Source organism: Talpa europaea, assembly GCF_964194135.1.
Source record: "Talpa europaea genome assembly, chromosome: 4".
NCBI lineage: Eukaryota > Metazoa > Chordata > Mammalia > Eulipotyphla > Talpidae > Talpa > Talpa europaea.
In genome coordinates, this window is record NC_140070.1 from 120212735 (window position 1) to 120238239 (window position 25505).

General features: G+C 36.6%; 1 protein-coding gene across 1 annotated transcript; it reads left to right on the forward strand.

Annotated features, from left to right (window-relative positions):
• Window positions 1–3044: 3044 nt before the first annotated feature.
• GNB4 (G protein subunit beta 4) lies at window positions 3045–22826 on the forward strand (the record flags this gene model as incomplete). The annotated part of the gene is made up of 9 exons (XM_084232357.1): window positions 3045–3101; window positions 8522–8560; window positions 9801–9907; window positions 12275–12338; window positions 13744–13906; window positions 14932–14998; window positions 15105–15306; window positions 18156–18372; window positions 22720–22826. 9 exons carry the CDS (start codon window positions 3045–3047, stop codon window positions 22824–22826), a joined length of 1023 nt encoding a protein of 340 aa, XP_084088483.1.
• Window positions 22827–25505: the final 2679 nt, after the last annotated feature.

Sequence of the window (25505 nt, forward strand, 5' to 3'; positions counted from 1 at the left end):
GGAGGACCCTTTGTAGCACAACTAATGTGCCCCACTGGCTGACTTTTTCAATCCGTGTTTGGTAGTTTGGGTCTTAGCTGAAAAGAAAGTAGGTAGTTGGGTTCATCCAAGGTTGTGAGTTTGCCTTGAGAGAGTAAAAAAATAGACGGGTTGGGTAGCTAGGGTGCTGGCAAAATTGTTGAAGTCTTGGCCCTGGGATCTAATCTGCATAAGGAGGGAAGTGTAACTTTCAACCACAGGTGAATATATTTTGAAGCTCTAATGTGCTGCACACTGATTATGGTCAGCATACTGTGTTAGGTGATTTTAAATGTCCTAGCCACAAAACAGAAATGGTAGTTCTGGAATGTGACAAAGGTGTTAGCTCATATTTCCATGGGGTGATCTTAGTGCGGTATATAAATGTGTGAAATCAATGTATTGTACACCTTAAGCTGACACCATGTGTCAGCTTGGTTTTTTAAAGAAGAAGGGAAGTAGCACTGCCCACCGAATTCCAGTTGGAATCCTCACCTTTCTTATGAGCCTTCTTCTGTCAAAGAGTGTGAAAGTTCTGGGATTTTACATACTTCCACACTAATAAAGTAACTGTTACTGTTTCATTGATTCTGGCAGAAAATGAGATTGCTTGGTCAGACATCAAGCACAGCATGCCCATAGCATAGGAAGTATGTACAATACATGTGCAAACAGGCCATTAGTCTACTCATTCTTAGGACTGATTTTTGGGGAGTTCTTTGAGACATGATTCTCTGTGCTTCTCAAATCTCATGGGGGTGACACAGGTGCATCTGAATGGATGCCACATATTTGTTTGGTGTCACAGCACAGAAACATTGGGCTTGAAGACCTCACCACTTTCGTGGTTAAGCAAACCTGTTGTTTGTCTTATGGGTACACATTGTCTCATCTCTCAAGGTTGCTCTCTACAAATACAATATTGAGAAGTCAACCAGTAAGGACTCTATTCTTGAGATACCCAGCAAGAATGGACAGGGACATTTAAGACTCATAACCTCTCCTGGCAGTCCCTGAATCTACAGAGTGGTAATGAAGCAACTGCTTTTAATTTTTTTTAGAAATCTACTTTTATTTTTTGGCTTTTCAGTAAATTTAGATCCTTGAGAGGTACAGTGCCGCACAGATTCTGTGTCCTGTGGCCCTAGCAGGAAGATTGTTGCAGAATTTGGCACTAACTATGCCGCTGTTTCCCTGGGTATGTGTTACCTTTCCTCAGATTTCTCTAGTTTTATTTGGCTTGCCACCAGGAGTCACTGTGTTGCTCTTTGTTTTGTGCACATAAGTACATCTCTTGCGTAGATAGAATTCAGTTTCATCTCAAGCATAAACACCTTCACTTTCAAGACGAGCCATGTGCTCCCTGTGGTCCCGAGACTTGGAACACAACCTTCTGGCTCTATGTCAGGAGTTGAGTCCTGTTCCAAGTAGGCCTTAGTTATTTGCCCCCAAAGTTCAGCAACAGGAATCTTGCCCAGCTCTATTTTGCTATACTTTCATCCTTTGGGGAACCCAGGCTGGAAACTCATTTGGTACAGATCATAGACTGGCCTGAGGAGCTCTTGCCCAGCTGTAGGTCACTCCATTCCACATGCAGAGAGTTCCCTGCATGTGGGATTGGCTTTGGGGAATGGAATGGAAGTAAGGAGTGTGTTAGGGGTGTTTTGGAATGACCCTAAAAGTTATGAGATCCATTAAGAGTGTCTTGATACTCCTTTTTAATACATGACTGATCCAGTAGGAGGAACTTAACACCAGTCCTCCTTGCCCAGGATTTTATGGAACCCAGAAAACGAAGCAGCATTGAAACCAGTTAGAGTTTTGGGCCTCCCTCGTGGCACAAGGGATTAAGCACCACACTATGAAGCAATCCACAGCCTCTGCAGCACAAGTTCGATCCCTGGCTGGCCAGGGAGCAACCCACATGGCACAGCAGACCTCTCCGGACTCACCCGCTGCTCCCCTCAGCAGTGTATTTCAGTCGATCTGCCTGTTCTGTGCCCCACTCTGTCTCTGGTGAATCCGCTTACCCTCCCGCACCTCAGGCCTACACCCCAGCTTTTGTATGCATAAATAAATAAATCTTTACAAAAAAATTAGAGTTTCTAGTATTTTGGAGCCTGCCAGCTCTCAGGTATGGTCCAACAAGGGCGATTAGGGTTGTGATTTTACGGAACCTGCATGTTGCTTATTTTCATGAGGCAGAATGATATTCCATGTCTGGGATCTAACCCACTTTAGTAAGTCAGAAGCTTACTAAATTGCTAAATGGCAAAACTTTAGCAAGAATTGGTTAAAACTCATGAAGAAAATTACCCATTTGCTGAAAATTTAGATAAATGGAGAAATATATCACAACAATAAATTGAAAATGGAATATTAGAATGATGTCAGCTCCTCTGAAATTACTTTGTAATTTAATGCCATCGCAATCAATCCTAATAGATTTACTTTTATTTATTTTTTTATTGATTCAGCAATGGTTTTTAAAACTATATGTTTCAGGAGATTTATTTCTTAATTTGACAATATGTTTAAATTTAACCCTAAAAAAAATAAACATTTGTATCACCATTGATAGAATTAAGGGTAGTCATCACAGATTTCCTCTTAGGAGTGTCATATTTTCTCTCTCTCTTTTTTAAAAGATTTATTTATTTATGCACACAAGAGCTGGGGTATAGGCCAGAGGTTTGGGGGGGTGAGAGGATCCACTAGAGACAGAGTGGGGAACAGAACGGGCAGATTGACTGAAATACACTGCTGAGGGGAGCAGCGGGCGAGCCTGGAGAGGTCTGCTGCGCAATGTGGGTCACCTCGCTGGCCAGGGATCAAACTCATGCTGCAGTGGCTGCAGGTAGCTTCCTAGTGCTGCATCTTAACCCCTTGAGGCACCAGGGGAACCCCCATATCAGTAATTTTAAAGTAGGTTAATTTACTGGTTAATTTAGTGAATCTCTTCTCCCACTCTTATTTTTTAACAGTTGCTTTCCCTTGTTAATTCCTGAGGGAACTACAGTCTCAGGATGAGTGAACTGGAACAGTTGAGGCAGGAAGCAGAACAACTACGGAATCAGATCCAGGTAAGAGCAAGTTTTTTCATTTTTCATTTTAACATTTTCAGTACCAGCACCACTGAACTGAATTTATTCATTAGTTTATCAGTCTACTTACATTAAATAATTTCTAAGGCTGGAATTGGTCAATTACTTTTTTTTAAGGATTTATTTATTTATCTATCTATCTATCTATCTATCTATCTATCTATCTATCTATCTATCTATCTATCTATTTATTTATTTGTACAAGCACTGGGTACAGTCAGAAGCACGGGAGGGTGAGAGAATTCCCCAGAGCCAGAGCGGGGAGCAGAGCAGGCAGAAGGACCGAAGAACACTGCTGAGGGGAGCAGCGGGCGGCAGGAGAGGTCTGCGCGCCATGCAGGACCCTCCTCCGGTGGCCGGGGAGCAGCTGGGGATCGAACCGGCGCTGCAGAGGCTGCGGGCAGCTTTGCAACCCAGCGTTCAACTGCTGCGCCACCGGGGAGGCCCTGGAATTGGTCAATTACTTTTAATCATGTCTCAAAGAACTCTCCAAAAATCAGTCCTAAGAAATAAAGTGTAGACTAGTGGCTTCTTTGTCCCTGAGAAGTTAATATTATATATGTAGTCCTTGCTGTAAGATAACAGATCTCTTCTTATTTGCACACCTGGAATTGTAGATTGATTTGGGGGTACAATACAATGAGGCAGGGCTGTGTGTGTGTATATATGTATGTTTATTGAGATCATGTTTGAGGGTTATAGGTTCACAGCTCTACAAATGTAGCTTATCACACCGGGCCCATCACCAGAGCCCCAATTATCTGCTATCATAATTCATTGTTTTCCTTTCTGCCCTTGCTCTCATACCCTGCCCTCCCTCTCATAACCTGCCCTCCCTTTTTGGTAGCCTTAGTTCTGCAGACATATTTCAAAGATATGTTTTTGTCTGCTCCTTTGCTTTGTTTATATTCCACAGATGAGTAAAATCACCTGGTATTTGTCTCTCCCCTTCTGACTGAGTTCATTTAGCATAGTGAAATCAGCTGGGTGAAATATAGCTGAGTAGCATACCATTGTCTCTATACATCACCTCTTTATCCACTCATCTTTTTGTGAACACATAGGTTGTTTCCATAAGTCGACCTTTGTAAATGGCGCTGTAGTGAACATAGGAATACATATATGTCTTTGAATTAGTGTTTTTGTATTCTTAGGGTAGATACCTAGGAGAGTGATTGCTCAATCAGATGATAAACCTTTTGTAATGTTTTGAAAGACTGCCATACTGCTTTTTATAGGAGTTGAACTAGGCTACATTCGCTCCAGTAATGTACCAGCATTCCCCATTCAATCTTGGGAGGTTGTGTGATTCCTAGAAATTTTTTGTTTCTTCTAGGTTATCCAATTTATTTTCATAAAGACATTCGTAATAGTGTCTTATGTTCCTCTTTGTTTCTGTGATACCTCTTGTGACTTCTCTTCCATTTCTGATTCTGTTTATTAGAATTTCACCCCTTTTTTTCCGTAGTGAGCTTAACTAGAATTTTGCCTATTTTGTTTATAGGCAAAATTTGTTTTCAACGAGCAAGTTGTTGGTTTCATTAATCTTTTGGATTATCTTTTTTGATTTCTATTTGATTTATTTCCACTCTAATTTTATGATTTTGTTCCTTTTACTGTGTTTCTTTTCCATTTGGTCTTCATTTTCAATCTTACTTAAGATGTAAGATTAGGATGTTTATTTGAAATCTTTCTGTTTGTTGATATATGCCTGTATTGCTATTATTTGCCTCTTTATTCTGCTTTTGCTGGATCCCACATGTCTGATAGCTCTTGTTTTCATTTTCATTCATCTAATGAGGCAGATATTATCACATTGTAATATACTAGGAAAACATTAATCTACACAATATTAGAGTGCAGTAAAGCATTAATAATTATTAGTGGCATGCTAGATAACTAGAAGTCAACTTGGAAGTCAATAATACAGTTAAGAGCATAAGAAACAAATACAAGCTCCCTCTGCAACAAAATTAAAAGACACAACTTTCAAACCATGACAGGATGGGGAAGAGTGTCAAATATAGTCGTGCTTATATCAACAAACAGAAAGATTTCAAATTGTTTCCTTTGCCTGTAATTATACTACTTTGCCTCATAGGTCTCCAATTATTCATTGAGTCATGGTCATCTTCTAAAAAGCTTATCAGAGTTCTTGGCTTTATTTTTCCTTTTATTGAAAGGCAGTGAAACATGGACTTCACCTTTTACTTTGTGACCATAGGCAAGGTTTTTTTTTTTTAACTACTTGATGCTTGATATCGCTACTGTCGAGTGAGAATACTAATGCCTGCAGTCTAGGTTGGTGGAGAAGATTAAATGAAATGACATGTAAAGGACTTAGCCCAATGCCTATAAGTGGCACTTTAGTTCACTTACATAAAGTTTGGACTTGGTGTCACTCGACTTGTCACTACCTGCCGTGTGTTATAATTCCTTCTGCACAGTTGCTTCTACTACCTGTTCTCGATGGACAGCTCTGTGTTTTAATCATCTTCATGTCTCCTCAGCATCCCAAAAAACACGACGTCATGGGTGTAGGTGCCCACTGAATCATCTCCTCCCATGATTTCAAGTAACCACAAGTATGGAAAGGACTGTGTACTTTTCTTCTTAGTTAAATCATGTCACACTATACTTAAAGCTCCTTTCTTCCTTCTTCCTGGCCCCTCCAGGAATATAATCTATATATTTACTTAAATATGGCATAAACACATAACATAATTGTATTAGATGTCAAATGTATTTGATAAGTACAATTCATTTTAAATTCAAAAACAGAACAGATTTGTCTTGGTTTGTAATTGTTACTTTTTTGATTCAGTGTGAAAAATGTTACTCTTATTTTACATGAAGATGTTAATGTCAGATCTTATATTTCTTCCAGTGGAAAATATGAAATTCAACTTTTAATATTATTTTATATTCACTTTTACAGTGGATAGTAATGTTCTGAAAAGTAAGTTCTCTGTGAATAGAATGTCTGCATAATACAAATTTATGACTTGCTAAAATTTTCATGGAATTTTTATATTCCAACATCTTATAGTTTTTACTACCTATTTACACTTCAATTCATTAATTTTCAGTTTAAAAATTATTTTATTAACATTAAAGTGTGCTCTAAAAGAGCAGTGATATTTTGCCTTTCCTCTACTGCATTCACGGTGCCTAGCATAGTGCCTGACACAGTGTTCAACAGATTTCTTACCAGAAAAGTAAATCAAGAAAGATCATCCAAACAATGATAATTCATTTCATAAAGCTTAAATCAGAGAACTTTTTTATAGCATTTAGTTTTCTACTGCACTGCTTTTGGAACATGACTCCACTGATTCTTGTGAACAGACCATCTCTGTCATTTCTGGAACTTCTTTTCATTGTAGAAATGTGGGTGACATTATTATTTGCCAAATAAGGTTTCTAAACTCACAATTTGACTAAGAATGAGAGAATCAAATCATATATTTGTGCAACTGCTTCTGAACACCCTTATGCAGAAATATTCTAAGTGTTTATAAATAGGCAGAAAGGGCAACCAAGATAATCAGTTATTTCTCCCTTGACTGGAACAAGTTGTCCATTTGGAACATTTGCTCAACAAATATTGTGTACCTCCTCTTGACACAGGCGTACGCTAACCATAGTAGGGAAGAACAAAGTTGAAGAGAATACTGCTCTAGCTTTTGGTGAAAAAAAATTTATTTTAAGTCTAGTAGGAAGAATTAATTGCATTTCTGATTTTTCCCATGTTTGTGAATTTGTTAACTTGGGTTTCAATATTTTGTTGCTTATTAAGTATGCTATAAGCTTGACTTTACTGATTTTTGTCATATTAATTTGTTGCACTTCCTCCTTTTGCAATTCCCTTCAGTGGTATAAAAATTTGGGGTCTCTTGGAAAAGCTGCCGTGTAATGCTTAGGCATACAAGCCTGCTTGCCTATAGGGAATTTGCTGTAAAAATATAGACACTACCCTATTTATATTTTCTATTACATAACATTTTATCTTGAGATATAGAATTTATTCATACTAGATCAAAAATATTTTATTATTTTTAAAGATTTATTTTACTTATTTATGTATACAAGAACTGGGATGTAGGCCAGAGGTACGGGGGGTGAGAGGATTCACCGGAGACAGAGTGGGTAGCAGAACAGGTGGATCTACTGAAATACACTGCTGAGGGGAGCAGCAGGCAAGACAAGAGAGGTCTGCTGTGCCATGTGGGTGGCTCCCTGGCCAGGGATCGAACTCGTGATTCACTGGCTTCATAGCGCTGAGACTTAACCCCTTGTGCCACCAGGGAGGCCCCAAAAATATTTTATTATTAATAACAACATTTAGGTACAGTATATTTGCAAGACATTTAAGGACATGTTACCAATTTGATATTTCTTAAATGAACTGGATTATACTATAAATCCTTCTTGTCATCTCATCCAGAACAAATAGAAGGAAACTTAGAACTCTTGTTTCTGTGGAAACAAATATAATTGCAAATATTATCACTTTATTAGTCTAGTTCATTTTTTACTCAGATATGATTTTAAAAAATATTTTAATTAAGAACTAAATGTGTATTTTCACAATGGAATGAAATTGAGAATATAAATAAACCCATACATCTGTGATCAGCTGATTTTAACAAGGGTAACAAGACCATTCAATAGGGTAGGAATAGTTTTTTCAATGAATGGTACTGGGACAACTGGATCTCCACATGCAAAAGAATGGACAATAACTGTTGTGAGGATGTGAAGAAATTGTGAGAATGTAAAATGGTGCAGCTACTGTGAAAATTGTCAGTGTTTTTTAATAGAGTTAGCATGTCCTCCGCCAGTTTATTCCTGAGTTTATACCCAGAAGAATTAAAAACATATGTACACATAAAAACGCAGATATGAATGTTCGTAACAACATTGCATGTAAAGACCAAAAAGTGGAAACAAATGTTCACCAGTTGATTAATAGATTAACAAAACGTGGTTTATCTATTCAGTGAACTATTGTTCAATCGTAAAAACAAAGCACTGATAAATGCTTTAGTGTAATGAATCTTGAAAACATTACCCTAAATGATTAAAATGTCATATAGTGTATGATTCTATTTTTATGAAATTTCCAAAGGAAGAAAATCCATAGAGTTCGAAAGTAAATTCGTGACTGCCAGAGGATGAGGAGAGAGAATTGGTAGATAAGGAGTTTCCTTTGGGGGAATCACAGAAATGTTCTGGAATTATAGAGTGGTGATAGTTGCACCTTAAAATAAGTAAGCTGATTAATCTTATGTGTATTTTATCTAAAGTTATTTAAAATAAAAGATGTGATACAGTAAAAAATATTTTGCAAATCTACATTTTCATGTCTAAATGTATTTTATCTTTCTTTACTTTAGGATGCTAGGAAAGCGTGTAACGATGCAACCCTTGTTCAGGTAAAATGATTTTTAGCCTCAGTTCATTTAAGTATTTTACAGGAGACAGCTCAAATTGATGCAAATGGCATTCACATTCTTTTTTTTTTTTTTTTTGGCATTCACATTGTTTTCATTAGAACTTAATTGGAAAAAATCAGGAGATCTCTATTTAATAACTCTTTGCAATCTATCAGTCCCTGTGTAAGTGTTTTTTATTAGGTTTTGTGTTTTTTTTTTTTTTTTTTGCGTAGAAGAACCGGGGTGTAGGCCAGAGGTGCCAGGGCCAGTGGGGAAAGATTCACCGGAGACAAAATGGGGAGCAGAACAGGTGAATTTACTGAAATACACTGCTGAGGGGAGTAGCTGGTGAGACAGGAGAGATCTGCTGAGCCTTGTGGGTTCAGCTCCCTCTCTGGGATTGAACTCATGCTGTAGTGGCTGGTGATAGCTTGATAGTACTGAGACTTTAACCCCTGGCGCCACCAGGGAGGCCCAAATATTAATCACTATTATTAAGGAAATATTTTACCTGACTTTCTTATAGATAGAATGATAAATGTCCTACTCTTTGATCATCAAGAGTTAGGTTTTTATTTGACTGCTTTTTTTTTTTTTTAACTGAAGTTGAAAAGTATGTCAGTTATTTTTCAGTTAATAGTGTACAGCAGATATTCCCACTGGAAAATGTGCAAGTAGGATCATTTTAAGTTAATCATACTTTTTCTTGAACATCAGTCCTGTAATGATGCCATGGAATTATTTATATTAAATTAACTTAATTTGCTGTGCATTCATCTTATGTGTGTTCTTTTACTTAAATTTTTAAAATTAAATTGAATACGGTGGTGTCTGTTACAGCTACCTCTTTTCTTGTTTTGGAACCATGCTCCTCCAAGTTTCAGGCATACAGCATGATGGTCTGATTTTCAAATATTGTGAAATGATCACCACAGTGGGTTCACTTAACAGCGCTCTCCTCATGGAGATATAATAAAAAAATAAAGAAGACGAAAACATTTACTGCTTGTGACAAGCACTCAGGACTGACTCTTACAGCTGTGCTGTGTGTCCCACGCCGCTGCTGGCTCTGCCACCCTGTGCTCTGTGACATCTAACTGGATGTTTGTACCCTTTGGCTACCTTCCTCCGGTTTCCCCACGCCCTCCTGTTTGCCGTTTTGCCTATTAATTTTTCTAGTTTTCGTTATCTTCTGAGCTATGTATAAGGCAAAGGATAACATTTTTGTCACTTTCTAAAGATCACGTCAAATACGGACACCGTGGGTCGAATACAAATGCGAACAAGGCGTACGCTGAGGGGCCACCTTGCTAAGATCTATGCCATGCATTGGGGATATGACTCAAGGTTTGTTTCTGCTGTTTTCAAACTATCAGACTAGTTGTGTGTGTTAAGGTAATTAGCCTTTTCTTGGTTTAAATTGTATTTATGAAGTATTTGCAGAAAATGATCCAAAGGAATAGTTTGGCTTTCACTAACAATATTTATCAACTTTTAAAAGTTTAGAAATTAATGATCCATGAAAGCTATTTAGAAAAAGATTTCTTTACAGTACAGTATTGCACTTTGTTTTTAAATGTGCCAAAAGCAGTTTTATTGTATATTTACCTTGACATTTCAGTTAAGTATTTGTAGTTAAGAATTTTGATTAAATATTCAGTTATTTTTTGTTTATTTTTTTAAAGATTCATTTTATTTATTTATGCATACAAGAGGTGAGGTGTAGGTCAGAGATGTGGTGGGGAGCGAGTGGATTCACCAGAGACAGAATGGGGAGCAGAACAGGCAGATCCACTGAGATTCACTGCTGAAGGGAGCAGCAGGTGAGACAAGAGAGGTCTTCTCTGCCATGTGGGTTAGCTCCCAGGCCTGGGATCCAGCTCGTGCTGCACTGGCTGCCCATAGCTTCATAGTGCTGAGACCAGGGATGCCCCTCAGTTAAGTATTTGTTGAATTTCTTCTATATATGTTACTGGATATTGCCCTATTTACTACCTTAACTCACAAAGGATAGAGTGACATAAATGTGCATGTGTTCACATGTGTGCATGAATGTGCATGCACACACACACACATACACTGCTGATGTGTGGTATGCAGGTGGGTGGCTGGACAGGTGGTCATCACAGTTCACTTTGTTCATAGGATTATAAAGCAGTCTGCACTTTTTCCAAACTCGCAGTAGGTTAGTCTGCTGCTGTATTAGTTGACTTGTTTTATTTAATTTTATTTGGGAAAAGCATTTTTTAATAGAAATTGTACGTTTTTCCTCTTCTTCCAGAAGAAAATAAAATTGTGAAGAAGCGTCACTCACCTGTTACTAATGCTTGGCACATCTACATGTGAATGGGATATTTGAGTACTGTAATTAGAACATGTGCCTCTTAGGAAGGGATAAATAAATGATATAATTTGACAACTGGCATCAAGCTTGGTCAGATGTTTTATTGTTTTTTTTTTAAAGAAACTTGTGATTAAAAAAATGATACAGCATGCTTTTAATGCAAAATACTATCATTAAAACAATGTCAGTGGTTTTTTCCTTAAAATTTTCTCAAAATGGTTGTTTTTTTAAAAAGGTATCACCAAAGAACCTTTCTCATTCTGATTATCAGTTCTTTATGTTCTTCTCAACTCAATGCTGATGACTCCAGTTCACTTTTGAAGAATTTACTTAAGATTTCATCCCAGACCTACTATAAGTTATTCCCTTTTAATGAAAACTTACAGCAATTGCCACAAAAGAAACTGATGAAGTATGAGGAAATGGGTGGCTAGGTGATAGGATGGGAGGTGATTTTCTTCACTATACATCCTTTTGTACTTTTTGAATTTTATACAATAGTGAAAAATAAAACTCCCAAACAAAACAAAATCTTTGTAACAATTATTTTGATAAGAGTTCATACTTAGCCTACCAAACAAGCTTCTGCAGTCTAAGCCCAGTCTACTTTTTTCAACTATTTTTTCCATTTCTCACAAACTCTAGATAATTAGAAAATTCACAATTCTGGAGACACCTATTATATTTCTCTACTACTATATTTCTCTACATATTGATTGTACTTACCACCACCCCCAGAATATAGACTTTTTCATTAGTGCTTCAAATTCCATTTTTTTCAATATGGATTCTCTTTTGCAGGATTTGACTTGATTGACTCAACTAGTGGTTAATTGCCTCTCTTTTACTTAGTGTTGCTTTTTTTTTTAATAACACACCTTGACAGTTTTCACTTACTTGATTTATTATAAATTTCTATAAATGTCTATTTTCACTAGATGATAGAGGCTTCAATGGTAGGTGGCTTTTCCTGCTTTGTACCCATAGTGCCCTGCTTCACAAACTCTCAGTTGATATTTTTAGATTCAGTGAACTTGGTTTTATGCTGGTATGTTCTTTATTCTCATTGAATTTAAGTGAGTAAATATTAAATCAGTCAGCTAATATTTGCAGAATCTTGAATAAAATTTAGAATGTTCACTGTGAAAGAATCATAAACAGAGGTATTTTTAGTGAAATGTCTAAATTTTGCTATTTTGAAAATTCTTGCCATGCAGAATAAATTTTTTAAAGTTGGGAGAATATTTTAGTGCCAAGTTTTTAATATGAAATAGTTACACTTTTATTTTCCATTCTACTTTAATGCAATACGTAACTAATTTAAACTACTTTTTTCCCCTGTCAAATTATTTTTATGTTTGTTCCTCCAGGCTACTAGTCAGTGCTTCCCAAGATGGAAAATTAATTATTTGGGATAGCTATACAACAAATAAGGTAGAATTTCTTAATCATTCTTTTAAGAAAACTTGTATTTGGTTTGATGTTCACCAATTCTTTCCTTTATTCTATTATATCAGAGTTAATTGATTTCTAAGATAAACTTATTCCCTGTATTTTAATCTAGTTCCCTCTAGATTTCCTCTTTGATGTTTATTATTTAGCCCTTTTTTATTCCCAAAGACAATTACAAGAATATTTTCAGTGTTTTTTTTTTACTTAAGTCTCGTATTTCTTATTTGAATATTAGAAATGAGTTTTCATCAGTTTTACCATGAGTGATTTTGTTAAAAACAATTCCCATTTCCTAATGTGTCAATGCCCCTGAAATTTTTATTTCTAGTTGTGAGAAACCTAGAATGCTAGTGTGAAGCTTTTCTTTGGACGATTGCAGGCATGGTTTTGTGTTTCTGGATTGCTGAGAAGATATAGTAGTTTGGGGGCAAATTCCAACTTACTTAGATCCCTTGGTGGTGAAAGTCAGCAGATCCTCCTGACGTGTCAGCTGGAAGGAATCCCTGCCTTGAAGGTGTTACGCAGTGTGAAAAGCTTCAGGGAAACTCTCACAGTCCAATACCTTGAGATTCTATAAGCAAGGATTTACATTAAAGATTCAAAAGTCCTGTTTTGCAAAGTAATTAGTTGCTTTAGTGTGACTGAGATTTTAAAGATAGTTAAGACATCTGTAATATAATAGTTTTTATATATTGATAAGTTATGGCATTTATCTCTTAGCAATATTTTCCTAAAACAAATAAATGTATTTTGGAAATACAATATTAAGTGAAAGCTAGTAGTTACCATACGATGTGTTGATTCTCTATACGGACATTTTATCCTTGCTATTCCCACACAGCCAAAATTTTCGCCACTTGACCTGCATTTGAATGTTTGATTTTGAGCCACAGCATATGCACCAGTAATAGAAGAACAGGAGTGCTGTCTCTTCATGGAAGAGCCATTTTAATTGATGCTCATACTTGTTAATTATCATATCCCTTTGTATTGTTCAGCGTCATAGTGAAGATGATTTCTCTTTTTGAGCACCACTACAAAGCAAAGAATTTGATTAGGTTGTGTTCTTTAACTTTTTTACACCTAATATATCAGATGGCTCTAGGGGCATTGAAACATCCTGTGCTTTTGCTTCTATTAAGAGGCTGACACCTGAAAAAAGCACTCCTTATATCTGAAAACAGGCATGTTAGTGTGCTTTAGTATTTTAGTTTTCATTGTTCACTTTCTCAAAGCATTGAATTCCTTATTTTATTTGGCTTATTTTTCCTAAATGTAATTTTAATAGAACTGCTTTATTGTAAATAGATTTGAAAATAACGTGACTATTTTTGCTAATTTTGAAATCGTTATTTCATCACAACTTTGTTGCTTGTTCCCCTTGCAGATGCATGCTATTCCTTTGAGGTCCTCCTGGGTGATGACCTGTGCTTATGCGCCCTCTGGCAATTATGTTGCTTGTGGAGGACTGGACAACATCTGCTCTATATATAACTTAAAAACCAGAGAGGGAAATGTGAGAGTGAGCCGAGAGCTACCTGGCCACACAGGTGAGCTAAACGAAATATTACTTCCTACCAAGCCTGCCTCCTGAAGAATGAGCTGATCAAGGAGAACCAGTGACAAGTTGTACCCAGCTGGCCACAGGATGAGTACTAATCAAGTGAGAGTAGGAATTACTGTGAATCATAGAAGCACTAACTTTTTATTATCATACCAATGATGACCATAATTTTACTTTTCTTTCCAAGGCAGCTGTGTTATTTTTGTAAAAATGAAAAACTTTCTGCAAAAAATTTTTAAAAATGCAAAAAGAAAGCAAATACAATTTTCTCTATTCCCTGTAACCATGTAACAATTGGAAGATTTTGGTATTTATAATCATTAATTAATTAATTAATACATGTGATTGAAGGCATGTATTAATCTGCATTAATGAAATCTTTTTCATAATGTGATATGCATTGCTTTATTAGCCAGTGGACCTTGCCAAAGTTCAGTAATACAGTATTTGGTTAACAGTGTTGCTAGGGTATTTATTGCCACTCATTTGATTTTTGCCTCTGAATTCTTGGTGATACTATTTGACAATGCTTTTAACAAAATCTTTATAATGGCATTTTCCTGCCATTGCCACATTTTAAAACACCACGGAATGCTAGTCATTCAAATGCTACTTTTTGCTGAAAAAGTGAGGATGTTGTTCCAAATTTCTCAGAGAACTTTTATTTTGCCAAGGTGTCTCACTCAGGCTGCCATAGATTATAGTTATTTGTGTGACTGGTTGTCTCTCTCGCTCAGGTAATGTCACAGGTAGAAGGTACTGTGTCTTACTGAACTTTGCAACTCTCAGAGAGTCGTTGTCTTTGACATAGTAAATACCTGATAGTTTGTTGATAAAATGTGGCTGTAGACAGCATATAGTTTAAAATTCTTAAAAGTAGAACTATAATCTATACTAACAAATGCTTTTTGCCCCTGGGTATTATAATTTTATCACATATATTACCATTTCAGATGCAACTGAGTTACTCAGTGGTCAGTAACCTAAAATGTGTTATTCTGTATCCTATAGGCTACTTGTCCTGCTGTCGGTTTTTAGATGACACCCAAATTGTTACAAGTTCAGGAGATACAACTTGGTAAGTTTATTGCAGAAGAATGCTGATTTTGTGGGTTGAGAGTAGTGAGAACTAACGTAAGAGAGAATAATTGTCATTAATCATTTTTATTTATTTTTAATTACAGTGCTTTATGGGACATCGAAACTGCCCAGCAGACCACCACATTCACTGGGCATTCTGGAGATGTGATGAGTCTTTCTCTGAGTCCTGACATGAGGACTTTTGTTTCTGGGGCTTGTGATGCATCTTCCAAATTATGGGATATTCGAGATGGAATGTGTAGACAGTCTTTCACGGGACATGTGTCAGATATTAATGCTGTCAGTGTAAGTACATAGCATTCTAAGGAAAATGCCTCGTGCATTTAAAATGTGGATCTCTGTAGCACGATTTTAATAGCAAACTACCTTCAAAGATTCTTATAAACAATATGCTCTTATAACATTGACTCCCCAAAAAGGGTTTGATTTTTAAAAAAAAGTGGAGACATTTTGATCCATAAGTCTAAATCTTTATTTATAGGTGAACAGTAAGTTTTATTTCTAAATTTAGAGAGATGGGTTCTGTTCTGGGTAACGGATGTATGGTCATCCTGTCTCTGCAACAGAGAGGACGTGTGTGCTTGCCTCCTACACTCTGAGCCAGAAGAGGTAATCTTCTGAACTGGGTGTTATGCGGGGCGGGGCCTGTATTGCACTGTAGGCTTCTCTGTTCTGTTTTGGGATAGATAACAGGTTTAATCTTACTTCCTGATATAATGTGTGCAAATGATAGTGCTGGATTCCTGCCAGAAATGACAGGGCGTACATTGGTGGATGTTAGAATGGAAGAAAATGGTCAAACCACTGGATTATAAGCAGGCAGTAAGGGTTTGGTGAAGCCTTTTGCATTACTGAAGGCATTCACAGGAACTTCACAGTAACCTGGGATGATTAATGGATGCTTGATAGGTAGAAGAAATTTTGGCAAGAGGGCTCCTTGTACCTTTTTGGAAATTTAAAAGGAGGAGAAAAATATTGTATATATTTGATATGGAGAAGCCATTTCCTTTGGGACAAAGCTTTAACCATCCTGAAAGCATTAAAGTAAAGTACTTGTATTTCCAAGAACCTGTTCACCACTAACACTACCTGTCTGTACCATCGCCGTGAGTGGGGGCCTCTAGACAGTGAACCACACAGAAAAATACTTGGTTATTAAATAAGACATCAATACCATTATCACAGTTTAAATTGTCCTGAAACTTCCAGCCTATAAAATTGGACCCAAAACTGAAATAAGGGATGCATTAGGAAGTAGGAAAAACATTTAAGTAGAAAAAAATACCATTATTTGCAAGTGATGTGTTTAACTATCTAGCTACCCCAAGAAAGTCTATTGTGTTTTCTGGACTACAAAAATTATTTTAAAGTCAATAACTTTCCTATAGCAATAATAGCCAGATAAAATATAAAGTAAGAAAATCCTATTGAGAATAGCAATATATATATATATATATATGAAATAGGCAAGGAATAATTTCCAAGAAATGTGCAGAATCTTTATTTAAAAGAGCATAATATGTTATTGGTCAACTTTGTTTATAATACTTGGAAATATATTCTGTGTTACTGGATATGAAGAATGCATATTGTACACTAATCCTTTAGCTTACAAGCTAATATTTAGGTTTAATACAAAATTTTTTTAAAGATTTATTTTTATTTATTTATGCATACAAGAACTGGGGTTTAGGCCAGAGTTTCAGAGGTAAGAGGATTCCAGAGAGAGAATGGGGAGCAGAACAGGCAGATCTACTGAAAAACGTTGCTAAGGGGGGCTGCAAGCCAGACAGGAGAGGTCTGCTGTGAGAGGTCTGCTGTGCCTTGTGAGTTAGCTCCCGGGCCTGCAGTGGGTGGAACTCATGCCACAGTAGCTGCCTGTAGCTTGATATCACTGAGACTTTAACCCCTGCGTCGCCAGGAAGGCCCCAAGTTTAATAAAAATTTTAATCAAACTCCTAGTGGATTTAGGTTTTTGAGAGGAGTCTAACTAAGGAATATGGAGAAAAGATACTTTGCCAAATGTGAAACTTAAGTGCAAAAAAAAAAAAAGAGGATAGACTGACTTGGAGCAGAATAACAATGGTGCTTTACCATGACAGATAATAAAATTTACTTTTAAATTATGATTAAAAAAGAAAGTTGATCACAGGTACAAGAAGGGATTGATCAAAACTAGCATTTTTGTGTATATAAGTGTTTGGTAATAGCTATAGCAATGAAATAAGTAGAAAAAGGATTACTTAATTAACATCTGGGACAACTGCTTAACTATTAAGAAACTTTAATTAGATCCTTACAATGAATGCTCTATATCAAATTAATTCCACATGGATAAAAATGAAGATGTAAAAAGTGAAGTCATTAAAAAAGAAACAAGAAGAAAATATAATTGAACGTCAGTTAACCTGGGAAAGGAATTTTATTCATATAACAAGGAAATCTCAAAGGGAAAGATAAACAAATATGACTACATAAAAATTAAAAACTGCTTTCTATTTTGGGGGAAGTAAACCAAATTTATAGTCTTCATTTTATTTCTTATAAATTAGCAAGTTCGGTACTGACAGCATGGTAAAAAATAGCAAAGGTCATTAATAAGCAGTTCATAAAGGAGGTATGACAGATGGCCAATAGATCTATGGAAAAAGTGATTTCCTTTTTGTAAAAAACTAACGTTGAGTAGAGCCAGTAACTGAGCAGTAAGTTTCATAAACTAATAATGAATAGTTCTCTTACCACTAGCTTAGCCTTATAATGTCATCTAACTGGAATGCTGTATGTTCTATGTTATAAAATCTTTCCTATTTATTTCTCATGATGGGAATTTTGAATATTTAAGAATATTTATCAGTAAATTCTCTCAATAGTATTTGAGGTAACTGTTCTAATGAGACACGTGGAGTGCCAGCGCCAGCCCTCACTGAATACCTGCTATGTGCTCAACAGTGGGCTGTGTCCTCGGCACTTGCTATTTCATTCCGTCCTAACCAATGGCTCAAAGGGTTTAGGCATCTTTAGTGCCCACCGTCATTCACCTGGTAAGAAGCCAAGTTGGGATTTGAATCTAGCCTTGTCTTCTGCCATGCCTCATGTGATTTTTTGTGTATTTCCTTTGTTACTTTTCTTTCTAGTTTTTCCCAAATGGATATGCCTTTGCTACTGGCTCTGATGATGCCACTTGCCGGCTCTTTGACCTTCGTGCAGACCAAGAGTTATTAATGTATTCTCATGACAGCATCATCTGTGGAATCACTTCCGTAGCCTTCTCAAAAAGTGGGCGCCTCCTGTTAGCTGGTTATGATGACTTTAATTGTAATGTCTGGGATACGCTAAAAGGAGATCGTGCAGGTTAGTAAATAAATGCACATGTGGCTTTGATTTTTTTATATCTTAAAGGGACAGGTTTATTAGGAAAAGGAGAAAGAAAAAGAGACACCTGTACAGTTTCAGGTGGGCAGAGAGCTGCTTCTGCTGCTGCTTTGCACAGGAAAAAGTTTTATGAAAAGGAACACTACATAGGCACAGGCAGGCAGGAGCACTGCCCAGTTTTGATTTTATCTGGCAGCATAAAAAGGTTGTCATCAGTTGTTTTGGAGGCTTCCTGCTCACCCTGGAGCTGAGGGCAACCTGGCAGTCCTCATTCATGTTCCCATCCATAAATCACATGCAGGTTTTTTTTTCTGAAGAGTGACAGCTAGTTCTGTAATAATTTCTTGTTTAGTAAGTGTTGGTACAAAGATGAATAGTGAATATCAATGTCTTTGTTTTCCCAAATTGCAAATTTCTTATAAACTGACAGGAAACTTTGTAATCGCTCTGGGTCACCTTTCTCTGGGAACTGGTCTGTGCGAAACCCTACGCAGACCCACAGTTGTCCTTTACCGCCAAGCTCTGAGTGCTCCCCGCAGCACCCTCCGAATGTTAGTGTGTGTGTGTCGAGTCATACTATACAGTGATTTTTAAAAATTGTAATCAAAATTATCTTGGGCCTCCCTGGTGGCACAGGGGGTTGAGCACAGCGCTGTGAGGCTGTCCATGGCCTTTTGCGGCATGAGTTTGATCCCTGGCCGGCCAGGGAGATACCCACATGACGCAGCAGACCTCTCCTATCTCACCCGCTGCTCCCCTCAGCAGTGTATTTCAGTCAGTCTGCCTGTTCTGTTCCCCACTCTGGTGAATCTTCTCACCCCCTGCGACTCTGGTCTGTACCCCACTTCTTAAAAAACAAAAAAACCCAAAATTATCCTTAGGGAAGCAAACTCTTACACAGCCTTTTACCAAAACAGCATTTCTCTGACCCCAACCCATATTTTGTGCTCCCAAACGTAGCTGCTTTTTAAGTAATTTATATCTTTAAATAACATGTCTGTATTGTTACTTGATTTGAAAAAAAACACAAAACTTCTTTAGGCATTATCTGTTATTTTCCTATCATCATGGACACTGAGGGTTTGGCTTTAATGTCCTTCCTCTCACCACAGCCACATCCTTTCTATCGTCCAACTTTTCCCATATAGTGAACTTTGTCTAGAACATCAGTGTTTACATAATTGTGAGTTTTTAAACAGTTGTTACTGCTGAGCAATGAGACATAGATGACTTTGCTACGTGTATTTTTCATATTCTTCAGTTAAATTAATTTTTATTTATATTATTAATTTTGATGTGCTTCTTGGTAGTTAATCCTCCAATTTTCTTCCAATTTTGTTGTCTTGGAGTGGATCCATTTTCATCCATTATGTGCATAGTCAATGGAGTTTTTCATTCTGGAACTTACACCTCGTATAGTGAAAATCTGAGGGACTTAATTTCATGTCCATTATTATCATTCTCTTCTAGTCTCCCATTACTAACTTCCATGGATTTTTCTTAGATTCTTATGTTCCTTCCTGTTTTCTTAGCTGTGTTTTTGGGAGAAATGTTCACCTTTTCTTGCAGGACAGTTTTGACTGTCTACTTTTGCTACTGTCTTTTTAATTTGAGAATATTTTAAGAAGACTCCCATTCTTTTTTCATTTCTGTGCAGTTATTAATGAAAAAAATTTTCTAAGTTTTATTCTTTTTTTTAAGATTTATTTATTTATTTATACAAACACTGGGTACAGTCAGAAGCGTGGGAGAGTGAGAGAATTCACCAGAACCATAGCGGGGAACAGAACAGGCAGAGTGACAAAATATACTGCTGAGGGGAGCAGTGGGCAGCAGGAGAGGTCTGCGCGCCATGTGGGACCCTCACCCGGTGGGCGGGGATTGAACCGCTGCTGCCGAGGCTGCGGGCAGCTTCGCAACCCAGTGGTCAACCGCTGCGCCCCTGGGGAGGCGCTCTAAGTTTTATTCTTTAAGCATAATCTTTTGTGTTTTCCAACCCCGCCCTTCTGATTTTTGTAGTCCTCATCCTTATATCTAGATTATTTCCTTAAAAGACAGGTTCATATTTAAGAGTGAGGCACTAGCACTGTTTAAAAGGCCTCTCTCTCTCACATGGTTAGGGTGTATTGGCTATAGGCCTCACTGGAGAATAGTAAGTAGACTTTCATTGGGCAACCTCTGGTATATCTTAGCACCTTTCCTCCTGGGCTGGCCATTTTCTCCTCACTTGGATTTTCCACTTTTTTGCCTGGAATGTATAAGCTGGCTCATTTTAGGAGGAAAGCTGGGACCAAATAATTAGCCAGTAAATTTTATTTTCCATTTTCAACAAAGATTACAAATCTCAATTGTGCCTGTTTTCCTCCAGTATGAGACCCTCCTTTACCCTCTCTAATTGTTTTTTTTTTCTTTCTTAAGATTCACCTATTCATGCATACAAGAAATGGGGCACAGGCCAGATGTTCGGGAGGGTGAGAGATTTCACCAGGGAGGTCTCTAATCTTATGCCCTGGTGCAGACCAATCATCTGACTTTGCAGCTGGGGAAGACCTGGAAATCTGATCCCTGATCAGTTTCTATTGTTTTCTTCATCTAATTGGCTCAAGAGCTACCTGATTCTGCTAGTATCTGACCCTTTTGGAGTTGCTGCAAGTGAAATTTGTTTTGGGACTTTGCAGACATTTTTCAAGCTTAGTATTTTAGGGTCTCCTAACATAGTTACCACCATCCTACTTACAGACTGTTGCTGCCACTGTCTGCTCTCATATTCTTATAGTTCTGGTGAGTTAATGTCCTTACCCTTTTGAATTCTTATACAGTTGTTGGGGTTTCTAAGCAAATAAAGGCAATATCAACATACCCTGAAATAATTTTCTATAACTTTTCTTGAGAGACTACAGAAATATTAATTTCTACGTTGTGCAAGTAGATTCCTGGAGCTACTCTCTCACCCAAAACCTCTTTTAAGATTATAGGTGTTTTTGCTTGAGTTCAATCATTAGTATCCATAATAAAGTAAAAGTGTTTGTTTCCCACATTTTAAAACATATGATTTTTATTTTTTTAAAGATTTATTTATGCATACAAGAACTGGGTTGTAAGTCAGAGGTGCCAGGGGTGTGTGAGAGAGGATTCACCAGAGAGAGTGAGGAGCAGAACAGGCAGATCTTCTGAAATATGGAGCAGTGGGAGAGACAGGAGAGGTCTGCGCCATGTAGGTTGGCTCCCAGGCTGGCCAGGGATCTAACTCCTAGTGCAGTGGCTGGTGATAGCTTGATAGCACTGTCTTTAGCTCCTGCGCCACCAGGCAGGCCCCGATTTTTAGTTTTACTTTACTTATAACTCAGCTAAACAGACTCAACTTAGCTCAACTGGAATCTTCACCTTAAAATGAATCATGACTTCTGAATTGCAAATTCATTTTCCTTTTCAATGTGACATAATATTTAAGCCACAATGTTTTTAAATTATTTTGACCTATAATGACCTAAATTTTGACCTAAGTTATTTTGACCTATAATGACCTATTTTGACCTAAATTTTCCTGTTACCTGCCACTGTCATACTGGAGGTACTGCAGAAAATATTAAGAGTTAGACAAGATGACCGCCTGTTCCTGGGATTGGGTGAAAATACTATATTTAATTACATAGAAATTATAAATGCAAACTCATAGTATATTGAAGAAAAATATTCTTGTTGAAGATTTGATATATTCTATTAAGTCTTTACAGTTCTCATTTTTTCCCCAAATGCTTGGAAATGTCTTTTTATCCTATGTTTATCAGAATATCAAATGAGTTTAACTTAAATATATAATAGAACCTCAAACCAGGCGAGTACAATGGCTTCAGAATGTTATAACCAAAACACTACATACAGTATTTGGTGGTTAACAGAAAAAAGTAAATAAATTATGTTGGTATTTTGGGAAGTAGTGATTCATTCTTTGTTTTTGTTGCTCTTATTGCAAAAGGCTACCATTTAAAATTTTGTTTTTATTGAAAATAGCATAGGTTGGTGGCATAATTTGGAATATCATAGACTTATTAGAGATGTAGACTAAAAGTCTACATCTTTTTTTATCTAGCTACAAAAAAGTGTGATTATGTAATAACTTAAAAATGTAAACATAATTTGATGCACAGTTCAAAAATTCATGTAATGGAAAGAATTGTATTCTATGTACATGTCCAGGTTACCTCACCGTCAGTCTCCTGTTCTGAGGAGCCTGTTAGCTTTTAAGTGCCCTCCTAGTCCTTTTATGCTTCCACTGAATTCTAAAATTCCCCAGTTGCTAATTTTTTACTGACCTTTGTTTTTCAGGTCTTCTTGCTGGTCATGACAACCGTGTCAGCTGTTTAGGCGTAACTGACGATGGCATGGCTGTGGCAACAGGCTCTTGGGACAGTTTTCTTAGAATTTGGAATTAACAGTGTCATACATACTTTCTGTTCTCCATTGATACCTGGAGAAATCAATGCTACAGCTTATCGCTGTGAAAAAAAAAATCCTACCTTATATTTGCAGGTGAAGATTTTCTATTGAGATTATTATATACAAAAAGAAACTTTCACTTAAATCTGAAGGAAAATAAAAAAGGTGAAAAAAAGCAAAGGTGCTTCTTAGATCAAAAGGACCAGTGTATTTGAAGAGTTGCTAATTTAACCTGGATGAGTTTTTGCTTGTACTCAAGTCTAGTTCTTTATTTCTTGGGTTGAACAGAATCTACACATTATAGCAGCCTATCATGTTTGTGTGTGTTTGCATTTTTTAAGAACTGCATTTTAAACTATGTACATAAGAACTGTCCTATCTTTGAGGTATGTAATGGAGAAAGCAGGTACAGTAATAGATGGAAATGTTACCAATATATGTGTACTTAGTTTGAAGAAAGTCTGCTTGATTGTGACCTCCCTTTTTAACCTAAAAAGTGATTCGACTGCTTAATATTTAAGAGTGCTGACAGCATGGGTACCTGAGGGAAGTCCTTTTCAGAATTCTTAATTTCTGGTGCATCTTTTTTCAGCCTGTCAATTTATATAAGTGCTCGTTTCCAGTTCTGTAGAGGTGGAGGGAGGTAACCTGAAAGCCAGGGAGTAGAGATTTCACTCTGAAATTTTAGCAACTCTTGTTAGTAACTGGTAGACAGCAGTACTCAAGTACATTTCTTGGCATTTTAAAAAGTTGGATATAGTCAAATACACTTTAAGTGGTAACTCTAAATAGTTGGACTTTCCGATTGATTTTATTTTCTAGAACTGAGTTTGTAGAGTGTACTTATTTCAGGAATTAGTGAATTTGGATTGTCCTTGCATCTGTAGAATTTCTCCCAGTGTGCTCCACTAATTTGCATCTAAATAGAAAATGGAATGCAGTAGTGTTACATTTTTGAAAGAAGTGTAAAATCTAACTCACTAGACCCGATTAGTTATAATTGTGACAGGGTGGTTATATATAAAGTATTATTTAATTACAAATCTGAATGTTAACTGTGCCTTCAAAATTTTAAAATGAAACATTCAAGTTTTTTGCTTTTCTGTAGTATTTCTTCCCTTAGCATAAAATATTAGTTTGTAAGTGGTTTTGCTTCAGAGACTGCCTACTCTAAGTAACCCCACTTTAAAGCCAAAAGGAAACTTTTAAGAACAGTCTTAAAGATGTCGGAGGAAAACACTGAACAATTCCTCGCTTACCAATGGCATAATGTATCTATGAACTAGAATGCCCTCCTTCCCTCAACCCCCGGATTTAAACAGATGCTCTTACCTTTGGGTTTTCTCTTACAAATAAATCTAAATGATTGACAATAGAAGATTGTTAGTCTTGCTTGCTAGTGAAGTCATGAGTTATTCTGATGTATACATGGATACTGTTTTGTAAAGTAGTAAACTGTGTCAGTGACTGTTGAGATAGGTCTCTGTTAACTTTTGATCACCTATAACCCTAACCTAAAAACTCCTAAATTTTATCTGTAAAATTCCATCTTCATATTGTGAATGTGCTAGTAAGTACATCAGTTATAATGAAGTCATTTATCAGTAAAGATCAGTTAATATTAAAAAGAATAAAATCTACAAGGGCAGATTAAGATATAGGTAGGACCAAAACAGAGTATTGTAGATGGAAGGCATGAATGTATATGTATCCACATATATAAGATTTCTATTAACTTTTTACTATTAATGTTTGTGGACTATTTATATCACTTTGTAAAGCATAGCTCTTGGAGATAATGCAAATATGTGTTAATGGAATGTATTCATTTCCCCAAAATGGGAGGGTCTGCCATGTATTTTAGCAATTCATGCTAAAATCTTGTTCAAGAAAGCACTGCTAATATGAGCAAAAATATCCTTATTTATATAAAGAGAAAATCCTGATACTTTGAAAGTTATTCTAGTAACCAGACTTTAGTCAGAGAGGCACCCAGACTACAAGAATCCAGTGGTCTTAAAACATGTTAAAAATAATTTAATGTTGTGAAGGTTTGTATAGCTATTTTAAAAACAATTCCCCTAATTATGCACTATGTAACTGAAAATTAACCACAGTTGTGTCTAATTATGCACATGACCAAATGGTAACCTCATTACCACATTAACTTACTACTTAAATCTTTGTCTTCTAGTGATACAGTTCCAGTTGCTCAACAAATTTATTTTCTTAACAGTTTTTGTTCAGCTGGTTGTCTATTTAATTGTCGTGCACAAGACTTCCTGAAACTGATAAGTATATAATTTGTAAAGAAACAGTGTATAGTTGGAACTATTTTTAAGGTTTAGAAATATGACCAAATGTTGTTTTAAGGAATTTGCATCAAGATAGTGCAGTTTTCTGGTGACTTTTTTTTTTTCTTACCTTCTAAGAAACAATTAAACATAATGTGTCTCAGCAAGTTTATATGTAGACTCTAATCACTTTCGGAAGAGTCACTTTTTGAGATCCTTTAAGGGCATTTTCCCTTTTCTAAAACAGTGATAGTGGTTCACCAAGTCATCCCCAAAACCTACATGAAAGCAATTCTAGCTCTCAACAAGGGTATCTTCTCCATCTTGAACAGGTCACATTTTCAGCAGCTCCACTATGAGATTTAGCAGTTATTAAAGATT